The 13,938-nt window shown below is 35.8% G+C and overlaps 1 protein-coding gene across 2 annotated transcripts in view; it reads left to right on the top strand.

The window, feature by feature from the left end:
* Positions 1 to 7,904, top strand: part of Adss2 (adenylosuccinate synthase 2) — a 41,686-nt gene extending 33,782 nt beyond the window's left edge. For both annotated transcript variants that reach the window (XM_048809259.1, XM_015483553.2), the window contains 2 exons: positions 4,957 to 5,106; positions 6,779 to 7,904. In XM_048809259.1, coding sequence (XP_048665216.1) covers positions 4,957 to 5,106; positions 6,779 to 6,831 — 203 coding nt within the window. In that variant the 3' untranslated portion in view covers positions 6,832 to 7,904. The remainder of the gene's footprint in view (positions 1 to 4,956; positions 5,107 to 6,778) is intronic.
* Positions 7,905 to 13,938: the final 6,034 nt, after the last annotated feature.

The following is a 13,938-nucleotide window of genomic DNA, read 5'->3' as shown; positions in this document are numbered from 1 at the left end:
GTGGCCGGCCAAGATTCACTTGTCTGGGGCCAACTGTCACCTCTAATATAACTTACTACTTCCTGGCAGGTCTCCTTTCAGCGGAATTTTGCTAGAAGTTCCTCAGTAGGTAGAATGTAGCTGTTTTAATGGGTGTTTCTGATCCGGTTAATGTGGAGATACTGAAAGTGCTGCTTCCTTGCCGGCCGCCATGTTGGATCCCTCCATTTTAGAGCCTTTTTCTCAGACTACTAGCATCAGCTGTGTTAGATTGAGTTCCAATTGTCTTAGATTGAGTTTCCTAGGAAACAGACTCTGCTATAAAGATTTGCACACTGGTTCGAAAGTGCTCTGAGAACATCTGTGAGAGAAGCAGGATTAGACAGAGGGAGGAGTTGAATTGCAGTTTAGTTGCATAAAAAGTCATCAGCTGAGATATATTTGGAGAGCAAGCAAAATGACTGAATAGAGGTACCAAGCACTCACGTGCTCCTTCCTCACAAAGAACAACCAAAGTAGCAGGCGTATAACTGGATATGGAGGTGAGTAACTATGGAAGACACTATTAGAAAAATGGAAACCTTATAAAATTCAGAGACCTAACACAGCAGGATATCAAGAGAAACAAAACATCCCATCACCTACTGCCCAGGCTCCACAGCTAGGGAATGTGTGAATCTCCCCTCTGTAGGGGTAAAGGTCAAAGAGAGTCCCAGCATACTCAGTGCAGAAACTAGCAGTTCTGGCTATTGGAAAGTTTCTTGGCCCCTGCAGGGTTACAGCCCAAATAGATAGGAAATCTGAAATCTGCGTGGTAGTCTGGCTTTGAAGGGAACTATTGCCTGAGTTTGGACTGCTCTGAGAGTTCCAAAACCCGTCATATCCCCATCTCTAGAACCCCACAGACATTGTAGGGCACTGGTTCAGCAGGTGGTCGCCTCACAAACTAGACCTGACCTGGTGGAGTGATTTCCACATAAACCTGCTGATAGTGCTACACAGTGGGAAATGGGTGTTGTGACATGGAGCGGATCAGAGAGAAGGAATGAATAGAATATTCAAAAGAACTGAGAAAGTCAAAATGAACAGCAAAAGTTCATACTTTCATTAATGAACTCTGAATATAAGTGGTCTTAATTTTCTAGTTAAAAGATACATATGGTTGAATGGGTTGATTGGATTAAAAATCAAGACTCAACCAACATGTTGCCTACAAGAAACTCAAATTGCCAGTAAGGACACAGAGTGAAAGAATGTAAAACTGATATTCCAAACAATTAGAATCCAAAAACAAGCAGGAATAGCTATACTGTACTGACAAAATAGACCTAAGACAGTAATACTAAGAAGAGACAGAGAAAGTCACTATATAATGATCAGGTTTCAATTCAAGAAGATAAAATGATTATAAATTTGAATGTACTCATTTCATAAAACAAATACTATTAGACCTAAAGTGGGAGAGAGGCTAGCTCCAGTACCATAATAGTTGGGGATTTCAGTACTCTACTCTCACTAATGGATAGATCATCCAGGGGTAAAAAAAATCAATAAACATCAGAGTTAGACTACCCTATTGGTTAAATGGACATAAAAGACTTATAGAACATTCCATTCAATAGCTGCAAGATACTCATATTTTTTTCATTAGCACATGAACTTCCCCTAGAGTAGACCATATATTAGGCCATAAAAAGTCATCAGCTGAGATATATTTGGAGAGCAAGCAAAATGACTGAATAGAGGTACCAACAAGTCTCAACAAATTCAAAAACATTTAAGTCATATTCTGTATCTTATCACAGTAGAATGAAACTAGAAATCAACAAGTAGAGACTGAACTACAGTCTTTTGAATGAATAGTTGCTCTATGAGGAAGTCAGAGAAAAATTTAAAAATTCCTTGAAACAATAAAAAATGGAAATACAACATACCAAAACTTGTGGGATACAGCAAAAGCAATACTAAGATCAGAGCAGAAATAACAAATTATAGTATCTAAAATAGCAACAAAGTGAATTTCTTTGAAAAGATAGATAAAATTGACAAGCCTTTAGGTAGACAGATGGAGAGAGGGGTAGAATGGGAAAGAGGTGGAGAAAAGATCCAAATAATTTGCTGAGAAAGAAATAAATGAAAATAATCCTATGCACAATAGCCATACAAATAAATACATAAATAAAATACCTAGGAATAGACTTAATCAAGGAAGTGAAAAACAAAATATCGGGGGAAGAAATTAAAGAAACTGAAAGGTGAAAATGCTTGTTCATGGTCTGGAAGACTCAATATTATTTAAAATGTCCATACTACAGATTCATTGCAATCTCTATCAGAATACCTATGGTATTTTTCACAGAACCAGAAAAAAATTCTGAAATTCATATAGAAGCCTTGAAGACAGAGAACAAAGCTGGGGATATTTTAATACATACTACAGAGTAATAATAATAAAAACAACATGGTATTACCATTAAAACAGACGCAAACCAGTGAAACAGAAAAAAAGAACCTAGAAATAAATACATCTACAGTGTTTTAGTCACCTTTTTCACTGCTGTGAGTCATGCTCCCAGTGACCTGCCTGCTCCAGCCATAACTATACCTGCCCACAGTTACCAGCCAGTTAGGCCATTTAAGTGGATTAATGACTTATATAGGTTAAGGCTGTCTCATAACCAAATCATTTCACCTTTAAACTTTATTGCATTGTCTAACATAAGCTTTGGGGGAATACCTCATATCTTAAACCATAACATACCATCAATTGATTCTCATCAGAGATACCCAAAATATACACATTAACGAAAATATACACATTGTGCTGGCAAGACTGTATGTCCACATGTAGAATATTGAAACTGGAGCCTGTCTCAGTCTGTACAAAAGTCAAGATAAATAAAAAAACCTTAACATAATACCTGAAACTCTGAAACTACTAGAGGAAAACAGGGGAAATGCCATAAAATGTTGGTACAGGCAGTGATTTTTCTGGGTAGGACTCCAAAAGTAAAAAATTACAAAATGACAGATGGGATTAGAGCAAATTGAAAAGCTTCTGCATAACAGACAACAAAGTGAAGAGACAGCTTGCAGAATGGGAGAAAATCTTTGTCAGCTCTTAATTTGACACAGGGTTAAAGTGTGTGTGTGTGTGGTGTGTGTGTATGTATTTATATTCATACATACACAGTGGAGTGTTATTCACCTGTAAAGGAAAATGAAATCCTGTCATTCGCAAGAAAATGGATGGAACTAGAGATTATCATGTTAAGCAATGCAGGTTCTCTCTCGTGGAAATTTCGTTAGTCATGCTCATTGACAAAAGAGGAGAATGCTTCCTGCTATTTAAGTTGCTATTTTTCCCTTTTCTCTTCATTCATTTTCTCTTTTTTCTTCTTCCTCCCTTCCTCCCTTTCTTTTCTACTCTTTGTCTTCATATATTCTCTTTCTCCTTGTACTTCTCCTTTCTTGCTCTTTGTCTCTTTCTTCCCTGCCATAGAATAATTCATCTCCATAGAATAATTCAGATAACATACCTGGGCATATGATTCTCTACTGTGGTATCATCACTGATTTTCTTATCCATCGGTTCCACTAGGCTAACAATTTCTTGAAAGAGCCATCTTTAATTCAAATATGATTCCTCTTGTTTGTTTTAAGGATTTTGATTTGGGGGAAGTGATAATGACATTGTGATGGTTATTAAAAGGACTTCTTATATTTTGGTGAACATTATCTATTAAAGATGATTCTGATTGAAAATATCATGGGAGTCAGAGAAGGGGGTGCTGGCATGTGGGTATCGCAGCTGGATGTGGGTGGCTGGTAATTGTAGCACATGGAGATGTATTAAAAGCATTCTGTATTATTTTTGTGTATATATCCAGCATTCTCTGTAATAGACATTTTTTAACATTTGGAATTTTCACTACCTAGTCTAGTCACTGATACACAGTTAGCACTTCACTGTTTTGTGACTCAGTAAATCCAAGAGAAGTACAGGGAATAGTCTCTGATTTTATGTTGGTGAAGTTATGAAAAGTTGATGTGCAAAGCTTGGAGGAAACATAGAAGTTCTCTGATTGAGGCCAGTCTATACATTTTTTCTGATCTATGATTTGTATACTTTCAGTCACAATTACCACTTGATAAAAAAAATAAAAGTAAATTGTAAAAATTTTTAGACAAATAAGTAACAACAACAACAACAAAAAAAAAAGAAGAAGAAGTCCTCAGCTGATCTCTTGGAACTCTGAAGCTAAAATTACCCTTCAAAATTGAACCAAATTTAAGAAAGGACAGGTTCTTTGTATTCTCACATCAATGACAAGTCACTGTATATGACCTTTCCCAGGGGAACAGCTCCCTTCAGCGGAGCGGGGAAACTCTGAGCTGTTGGTGGTCATCAGGCCTATAGTGTTCAATTCTCAAGAAGGAAATCTGGATGGTGTACCATGGCACCCACTAGCCAGTTTTTAGTTAAAGAAACTGCTGTCATTACTCATGTTGCATGTTGTTTCTAATATGGGATATAGAGAAAATGGTTACATGGAATAATGAAGAAAATTTCAATCAGAACAACAGGAGTTCTCAGAAGATTTCAGATATGCAATCCTTTTTCTTTAAGGTTGCTGTTATTATATAGATTCATAATTTACAATTGAGAGAATAGAATTTCAGAATGCTTTAAATGGAAGTTTGGTACCAAAACTCATTTGAAGCAAAACCTGATTTGAACTCTGTCCACATATAGTGAGTATTCATATGTTGCTGCACAAATGTTTGATTATAGAATACTACCCCTGATGGTCTGTATACTGTTACATTACCTTTCTAAAACATCAAAAATTTTAAATTCTGAAACACATCTGAGACTTCAAGGATTTTGATAAATGTCTGTGGAACTGTCTTGTCAAAAATTTGTTTGACAGTAGGTACTGTGTATCATGGACAAATATACTCCTTTATTTTCAGCAAACCAAGAAGTCTTAAATAAAGTTGAAGTTCAATATAAGACTCTCCCAGGATGGAATACAGACATATCAAATGCACGGACTTTTAAAGAACTACCTGTTAATGCACAAAATTATGTTCGATTTATTGAAGATGAGCTTCAAATTCCAGGTAAAGAAACACTTTATGAACAACTATCTTTTCTTTCTCTACTTTTATCTTACCTGCCTACCTTTGAAATAAAATAAAAGATTATATTACTTTGAAGAGTGCTCATGATTTGCATAAATGCTCAGGAAGATATATATATTTTTAAGAATAAATATAATATTCATCTTTAAGTGGAAGATAATAGATTACCTTACCCTTTCTGGATGACAGATGCAGATTGTCATTTAATCTCATTCTGTTATTTTACCCTCTGACATTCATTCTTGTCATTTCTCTCTATTAATAAAGTTTATTCCATATTTTCACCATCACCAACAATGATTTATAGTTTTTTTAATTTATAATTTTTTTAATTTTTAAACTACCCTTGAGAGTTGGGTATATCTTGAATAGACATTAGGAAATAATAGATACAAGAAAAGAGGAAATCTCATTTAGAATTAAGTGAAAAACAAGAATAAAGAATGGAGTAAACTTCTTTATTAGAAATAAATGTAAGATGGCCAGGTAGTTAGGCATAATGAAGTTATGTGAAGTCTTTTAACAGATTGCTTTTTCATTTCATTTTTTAATTTACATTGATGTAAATTTGAGATGTGAGAAAGTAAAGTAGGTAGTGGGTATCTTCCATATACAATCTGTGATATACTTGTTTTGAATTTGGTATTGTGGTTCATTTGTACTTATGGTTCATTTTAAATATGACTTTTGTTTTCCAAATTGCTAGTAGCTCTTTCCTAGCTTGATGTCAAATTTAGTAAGCATATTCAGCAGTTTTTGAAATATGAATAGAAGTGAGTTTAACAATGACCTCTTAAAAATACCATAAAGTTTTATCCTAAAAGTACATTATGGGAGGCAGGGAAGAGGGAAGAATGAAAGAACTTTGGATTGTGCAGAGGGAAGTGAGGAGAGGGTTGGGGCTGTGAGGATGGAAAGGATGGTAGAATGAGACAAACATTGTTACCCTATTTACTTTACATGTGTGATTATACTACTTATGTGATTCTACACCACATACAGCCAGAGGAATAAGAAGTTGTGCTCCATTTGTGTACAGTGTGTCAAAATGCATTCTACTGTCATGTATAACTAATTAGAACAAATTAAAAAAATTTTTTTAAAAGTACATTATGGAAACCAATAATTCTGCAAATAACCTAAATTCATGTAGTATACATCATGAGAGATTCCCTAGACTGGTGCTGTAGGCAGTGCCTAAGGCCGTGCAGATTCGAATTGTGTTTGCCTAGATATTTCTCCCCTTTCTGATACGTAAAATTTACAGTGGCACTTCAGGTATCCGCTTAGTACATTTATCGAAGGTCTTATCTTTTCTAGTTATCAGGGACTGGATTAAAAGTTTTTTATGTTTCTGCTGCTTTGGGCCAATATTTCACTATCCTAGTCATTGGAAATTAAGAAATTGTAAATATGCAGTTAAAATGGAATGGTAAGGCAAACTGCTCTGTGTTGGATCTTGACTGTGCATCCTGTTTAGAAATGGACACAGTCTTCAACAGAAATGACAGACAGTGAAAGGCACATAGGGAAATATTAAATGGTGTGTCTGAGAAAAGACGAAGAGGCTACCTATCTCCTAATCACAAAGACTTAATGTTACAAATAAATTGATGATATTCTTTTTGTGTTTCTTTTTTTTCCCCCCCAGTTAAATGGATTGGTGTAGGTAAATCCAGAGAATCCATGATTCAACTGTTTTAAGGATTCCAGAAACACTCCTTGAGAGAGAGGGGGGAAAACTTTCTTAAATATTTCTTTATGACCTGCAAATTCAAGAATAAAGACATTGATGTGAGTTTTAAGCCCTACCATTGTTTCCAGTCTTTTAGGAAGAATGGCTATTGTGGAGATTGACTTTGGCATATTCCAGTGTCAGCTCTCCTGAGCTGGCATAATTGCCGAATCATTTGTTGCTCCTGCTGCTCATGGTGCCACGTTTTCTTTCAGTGTTTAGTAATAGTAAATCCATGTTGTTTGAAATCTAAAGAAGTTACTTTAAATGTAGTTTTTCTTCATTATTGTCATTGTATGTTCTTAGGTTTTACCATGGTAAGAACAATTAATGCAGTTTTGCACAAATATTTTTACATTCTGATCATTCAATTCTGTCATTGTAATCTTTGCAGTTAGAAAAAAGGATGAAGAGATAGGATTCTGTAAACTTTTGCAATGCTATAAATGCTATAAATTCAGTTTAAATTGTGAACTGTTCATTTTCTGCTATTGAGCTATTGGCAGGGGGAGGGAGCTTATTCATGGGTCCTTTAATTTGTACAGAATATACAACTTATTTCTCTCTGTAAATTATTTAATACATTGAACATTTAATTAAATATTCAAAGAGAAAAAATGTTCCCCCAAAACAACAATCTTAATGTTTAAAAAAAAAAAAAAAGTGGTCATTAAAAGATATGTTGTGATATTTGGTGGGTATTTTTCTTGAGTTTTAGACATTAACTGAAATGTATCTTTCCTTTTTTTTTTTTTAAATATCATTATTTCTAAGTCTAGTGGATTGATTTTTCAACATCGTGCCTACAAATATACGTACAAACGCATCTACAAGTGTCTAAATGAACCCAGATTGTTGGCCATAATTTTGATCATGCCTTCATTTCTCCTTTCTTGAATAAAAAAAGTGTTATTTTGGCAATTAGGCTTAGCATACTGTGTTGTAGATTATCCTTTAATGAACTATAAATGTTTAAATTAGGTGCCACTTTATTTTATTATACCATCAATACCTGATTAAAAAGAATCAAATATTTCTAGTATGCTTTGTGTATTGTGTTTTTGTTCTCATAATATTTGTATATAGGAAGGAGTTTTATCCCTGTAGAGTGTGGGGAAAAGGAAGGAAGAGATTAAAAACAGAAATTTTGGAAGAATCTAAATGGTTATCTTCACTATATGTATTTTTATTAATATTTGGTTTGAAAAAAATTTCAAAAGTGCTCTTGGATGATAAAGAATAATGCAAATGATTATACAGATCAATAATAACATGTAAAAATAATAATGTATAATAAATTGCTTATTCTAGTGGAAATTGAAAGGGCTTTTAAAGTTCACATTATTACAAGCATTGCATCATTGAAACATTTTTAATGAAAGTTCAGAAGCAAATATAAAGAACCCATTTTTCTTCCCAAGTCAGAAGTAGGCTTATTTTATTTTTTGACCAAAAAATTCCTATTGATCTTTTTTACTGATTTTTTTTTTTTCAGCCAATTTGGGTAATTCTGTTTTTCTTCTAAAGTAAGCTATCTGTTAATTGTTTAAGGCACTAATAACAATTTATTATTGAATATTGTGTGTTTATGCACATGTGCACCTGTGTACCAGATTCTGCTAGGTGTTAGATATGCTATGCAGCAGGGATCGTAAAGTATGCCTTCCTGAAATTAATTATAGTGAGAACAACATGTTAAAGAAACGTGTATCAATGAATGATATTATATGCCATAGTGGAAAAATATAGGATGCAGTGAATGAACACATTTAAATGTGGGAAGGGTCAGAGAAAGCATTAGTGAGTATTTAAACAGATCAGCTAGATTAATAGTCAAAGGGATATAATGTGCAAAGGCCAAGAGGCTGGAAAAAACTTGAACAGTTTGAGCAACTAAACAAAATGAGCAATGTGCTGGTAAAGTAGGTAGCAAATTCAAGGAACACAAGACTGGACAACCAAAACATGTTTCATATGAAAGAAGAGTATTGTAGGTCCAAATGCACAGGAAAAAATGCTGGAACATATACTCCAAATTTTAAAATTCAGTAGAGAAGAACTATATGATAGAATAAGATATTTCAATAGTTGACAGGCTATTTAGTATAAATGATATTAATTGATATCAATTAATTAATTATTAATTGATGAATATATTTGAATAGAAATGCAAGAATTTCTAAGATGTATATGAAAAGATAACATGAGAGAGGAAGTTTTTCCTTCACCAGTTGGTAAATCATCATAAAGCTGATATAATTGAAATATGTAGCATTGTCATGAGAAAGAACAAATACATAGGGGTAAAATGTTTTAAAAGCCTGAGATACAAAAAACTTAGAAGTCTTTCAATATATGCCTTTAATATTCAGTGTCACAAATAAGAAAATGACAAGAAGTAGAAAAATGAGTAAAACGATATAAGATAATCCAGAAGCGGGGTGGTGGTGGGGAATAAGTGGATTAAAACATGAAAAAGGGTCCATTTTTTCCTCTATCAATAGAAAGAAATGAAGACCTCCAGTAAAGGTAACTATTAAGAGCTAGTATTAATGTGTTTTTTGTTTATAATTCCATTTTTTTCCTTATATAATTTAAAAAGACAAATACATTAAAATTAAAATTTGTTACAGGGTACATGGTATAAAAATATAATTTTTGACAATGACAACAAAAAGCCAGGTTCAGAACTGAATAGGGGAGGAGCAGAGTTGTATGTCATTGAATCTAAGTTGGTATTAAGACCATGTTTTCATAAAATTTAGAGTATTTATATGTAATCCCCCAGTAAGAACATATCAAGAAAACATATACCAAAGGAAATGAGTGAATTAAAACAGAATACCACCAAAAAAAAAATCAATACAAAAGAAGGCGAAAATGGAAGAGATAAGAAATGAAAAAAGGTATAAGACATACAGAATAACGGGAGGAATTTTTCATTATTTGCAGTTACTGTAAATATAAATGGATTAAACTATAATCAAAAGGCAAAGAGTGTTGGAAGGAATTAAAAAACAAAAATGTGAACCAACTTACATGCTTCCTACAAACAGTATACTTCATATCCAAAGTTACAAATAGGTTGAGTAAAAGGGATTCCAGGGGCTGGGGTTGTGGCTTAGTGGTAGAGCACTTGTCTAGCATGTTCGAGGCCCTGGGTTCGATCCTCAGCACCACATAAAAATAAATAAAGGTATTGTGTCCAACTACAACTAAAAAATATTTTTTTTTAAAGGAGGATTCCCGGTCCCCTTAGGTAAGGACCCTGGTACACCAACAAAAATATACTATTAGTCTTTCTCCTAACCTTTCCCAAAGGGTTCTTGTGGGCTCTTACTATAATGTAATTGTGCCTTGGGGGAAAGAGAAATAATTTATCTTTTGGGAGACTACTAGTTCTGAACTGACATTGAGCCCAAGAGATCCAAAACGTCACTGTGATTCTCCAGTTACAGTAGGAGCTTATATGGATCAGGGGATCAGCAGTGTTTTAGCTCAAGTGTGGTTCAGAGTGCATCCCTAAACCAATGATGTGGTTGTTCCCCTCTGTGCCCCCTAGAACAGCTAATTGAAATAATACTTGGCAGCTTGAAAAACTATATTGGTACCCTGACATGTGGATTGAAGACTATTATGGTGGAAGCCAGTAGAACTGCTTCTGCCTGGGAAAATTGTAAATCAAAAGCATATTGCATTCTTGGAGACAGGATTAGTGCCACAGTTGAGGACTTGAAAGACACCTGAGTAGTGATTCCCACCACAACCACGTTTCCTGATTGGCCTGTGCAGAAGACAGACAGACCTCTGATAATGACAGTGAATTGTCATAAGCTTGATCAGGTGGTTACTCATTTTCAGCTGCTGTACCCAATATCATTTCATTACTTAAATAAATTAACACATCCCTCATTAGATAATACGCAGCCATTGAACTGGGGTGTGGAGTTTTTTTTCCCCATCCCTATTAAGGACTACCAGTTTGCTTTCAGTAGGTAAGACCAACAGTAGGCCTTCACTGTCCTACCTAAGGGGCATATCAACTTTACCCTATGTCATAGTTTAATTTGCAGGGATTTTAATCACCTTTTCCTTCTGCTAGATATCACACTGATCAGGACTGGGATATAGCTTAGTGGTAGAGCACCTGCCTGAGGCCCTGATCAACTCTTGAGTGCTGCAACACAAAAAGAATCACACTGGTCTATTATGTTGATGACATAATGCTGTTCTTCTAATCTGATTAGCCAGAAGTACCAAACCTAAGCTGATTACCAAGGATTACCAAACACTCTAGATTTAAATGGTAAGACATTTACATATCAGAAAGTGAAGAATGAATCCAACAAAAATTTAGAGGCCTTCTACCTCGGTGAAATTTCTAGGCATCTAGTGGTGTGGTGCCTTCACCTTTCAAATTGTTGAATCTGGCACCTTCTGCAACCTATGAAGAGGCACAATGCCCAATGGACCTCTTTGGATTTGGGAGGCAACATATTCCTCATTTAGGTGTGTTATTCCAGGCCATTTGCCTGAAAAACTGATAGTTTTGAGTGGGTCCCAGGATAAGAGAAGGCTCTATAATGGACCAGGGTGCTGTGCAAGCTGCTACATGATCCAGCAAATGTGACAGTGGTAGGTGGTGATGTACCTAGAGCTTTTGGCAGGTCCATATAGGTGAATCACAACACAGGTCTTTAGAATTTTGGAGCCAGGCCTTGCCTTCATCTTCAGATAACTATTGTCCTTTTATGAGACAGATATTGGCTGCTACTGAACCTCAGTAGAGACTGAACATGACCTTGGGCCACCAGTTACAATGCAACCCAAGCTCTCTATCGAGAACTGTTACCTGATCCTCTAAGCAATAACATGGGGCATGCACAACAATACATTAATGGAAATGGTACATACAGAATTGGGGCCTGTTAGGAATTGTGCCTGTGAAGAGCACAAATAAATTATATAAAGTGGTGGCCCAAATGTCTATTGTACCCCTTCTGCTACGCTACCCTGCCTTCTCTTCCCAGCCTGTATTTATGGCCTCATGGGGAATTGCCTAGGATCAGTTGACAGGGAAACACTTGGGCTTAGTTTACAGAAGGTTCTCCCATGACATGTGATCACCACCTGAATGTAAACAGCTGTAGCACTACAGCCTTTCTCGGACAACCCTGAAGGGCTGTAGCACTACAGCCTTTCTCGGACAACCCTGAAGGACAGTGGTGAAGGGAAACCTCAGTGATCAGAACTTCAAACATCTGGTTATGTTCTTTGCTTAGAAAGAGAAATGGCCAGGCATGCAATTATATACAGATTTATGAGCTTAAGCCAGCAGTTTGGCTAGTTATTGAGGGAGTTGGAAGGAAGACAATTGGAAAATTAATGACAAAAACCTTTGGAAGAGGAGGTATGTATACTGATAAATCTTCCCTATATGGGTAAAAAATGTGGAGACATTTGTGTTGCATGTGAATGCTCATCAAAAGATGACCTCATTAGAGGAATGCTTTAATAAGTGAATTGGGTGGTCCATTCTTCGGAAACCACTTAGCTTCTTTCCCTTGCAAACTTTGTCATTGCCCAGAGGGTGTATGAACTAAGCAGCCATTGCGGCAGGGATGGAGGTTATGCATTTTACACACTCAGCAACATGGACTTCCACTCACCAAGATCACCCTGACTGGCCACTGCTGGGTGCCCAATCTGCCAGCAGCAAAAACCAACTCTGAACCCCCAATATGGCATAGTTCTTTGGGGTGATCATCAAGCTCTCTGGTGGCAGGTTGATTACAATTGATATATTTCTATCATGGAAGAGGCAGTGTTTTATCCTGGATCCAGATTTGCCTTTTTAGCATGCAACACTTCTGCCAAATTTACCATCTGTGTACTTACTGAATACCTTATCCATCATCACAGTATTCCACTCAGCATTACTTCTGATCAAGGAACTCAGCATCACAGCAAAAGAAGCATAGCTTTGGGCTTACACTCTTAGAATTCACTGGCATTACCATGTTCTCCATCATCCTCAAACAACTGTTGTGTTAACACAGTGAAATGACCTTTTGAAAAAATTGATTGAAGTACTAGCTGGGTAGCAAACCTTGTAGGTTTGGGACAAAGTTCTCCAGAAGGTTGCAGATACTCAATCCATGCCTAAAATATGGTTCTAATTCTCTAGTAGCTAGGATTTACAGATTCAGGAGTCAAGGTTTGAAAGTGGGAGTGGGATCACTCATTGTTACACCTAGAGATCCATTACAAAATGTTTGCTTCCTGTTCCCAGGATTTATTTTCTGCTGGCCTAGAGGTCTGTATTCTAAAGGGAGGAATACTTCCACCAGGAGACACAATAATTCCATTGAAATGGAAGTTAAGACTGCCACCTGGCCACTTTGGGCTCCTTGTGCCTCTGAATCAATATGCTATGAAGAGATGGTGTTGGTTGGGGTTGATTGATCTAGATTATCACAGGGGATTTGGACTACTGCTCAACAATGGAGGGAAGAAAGAGCGTTAGGAACAATTCTTAATTTACCCTGCGAGGTCAATGGAAAACTATAGCCACCCATCCAGCATCTAGGTAGTACTACTAATGACTCAGACCCTTCAGGAACGAATATTTGGACTATCCAGCTGAGCAAAGAAACATGACTGAATTGCTTGCTGAAGGGAAAGGGAATACAGAATGTGTTGTAGAAGGCAGTTATAAATAGCCGTACAACCACATGACCAAATGAGGACTATAATTGTCATGAGCATGTCATTTTTTAATAAATGATTGTATAAATACTTATGTTAAGCAAAATATCTATTATTCCCTTATGTAGCATAATACAAATACTATGAATATTGGTTAATTTTTCATGATAATTTTAAGTTTCCAGATATCAGGAGAAGAGTAAACTTCATTCAAGGACTTTTTCTCTTCCGTGTGGTAAACATTGGGAGTAGTGCATTTTTTTTTTTGGTTGTACACAGGATATAGTAGTCCCACCTTATTCTCAGGAGATGTATTTCAAAACCCTTACTGGATGTCTGAAATCACACATAGAACTAAACCCTATACA

This window comes from Marmota marmota, unplaced genomic scaffold, assembly GCF_001458135.2.
Source record: "Marmota marmota marmota unplaced genomic scaffold, marMar, whole genome shotgun sequence".
NCBI lineage: Eukaryota > Metazoa > Chordata > Mammalia > Rodentia > Sciuridae > Marmota > Marmota marmota.
Note: the sequence above shows the minus strand (reverse complement) of the source record. Positions and strands in the feature narration are given on the sequence as shown.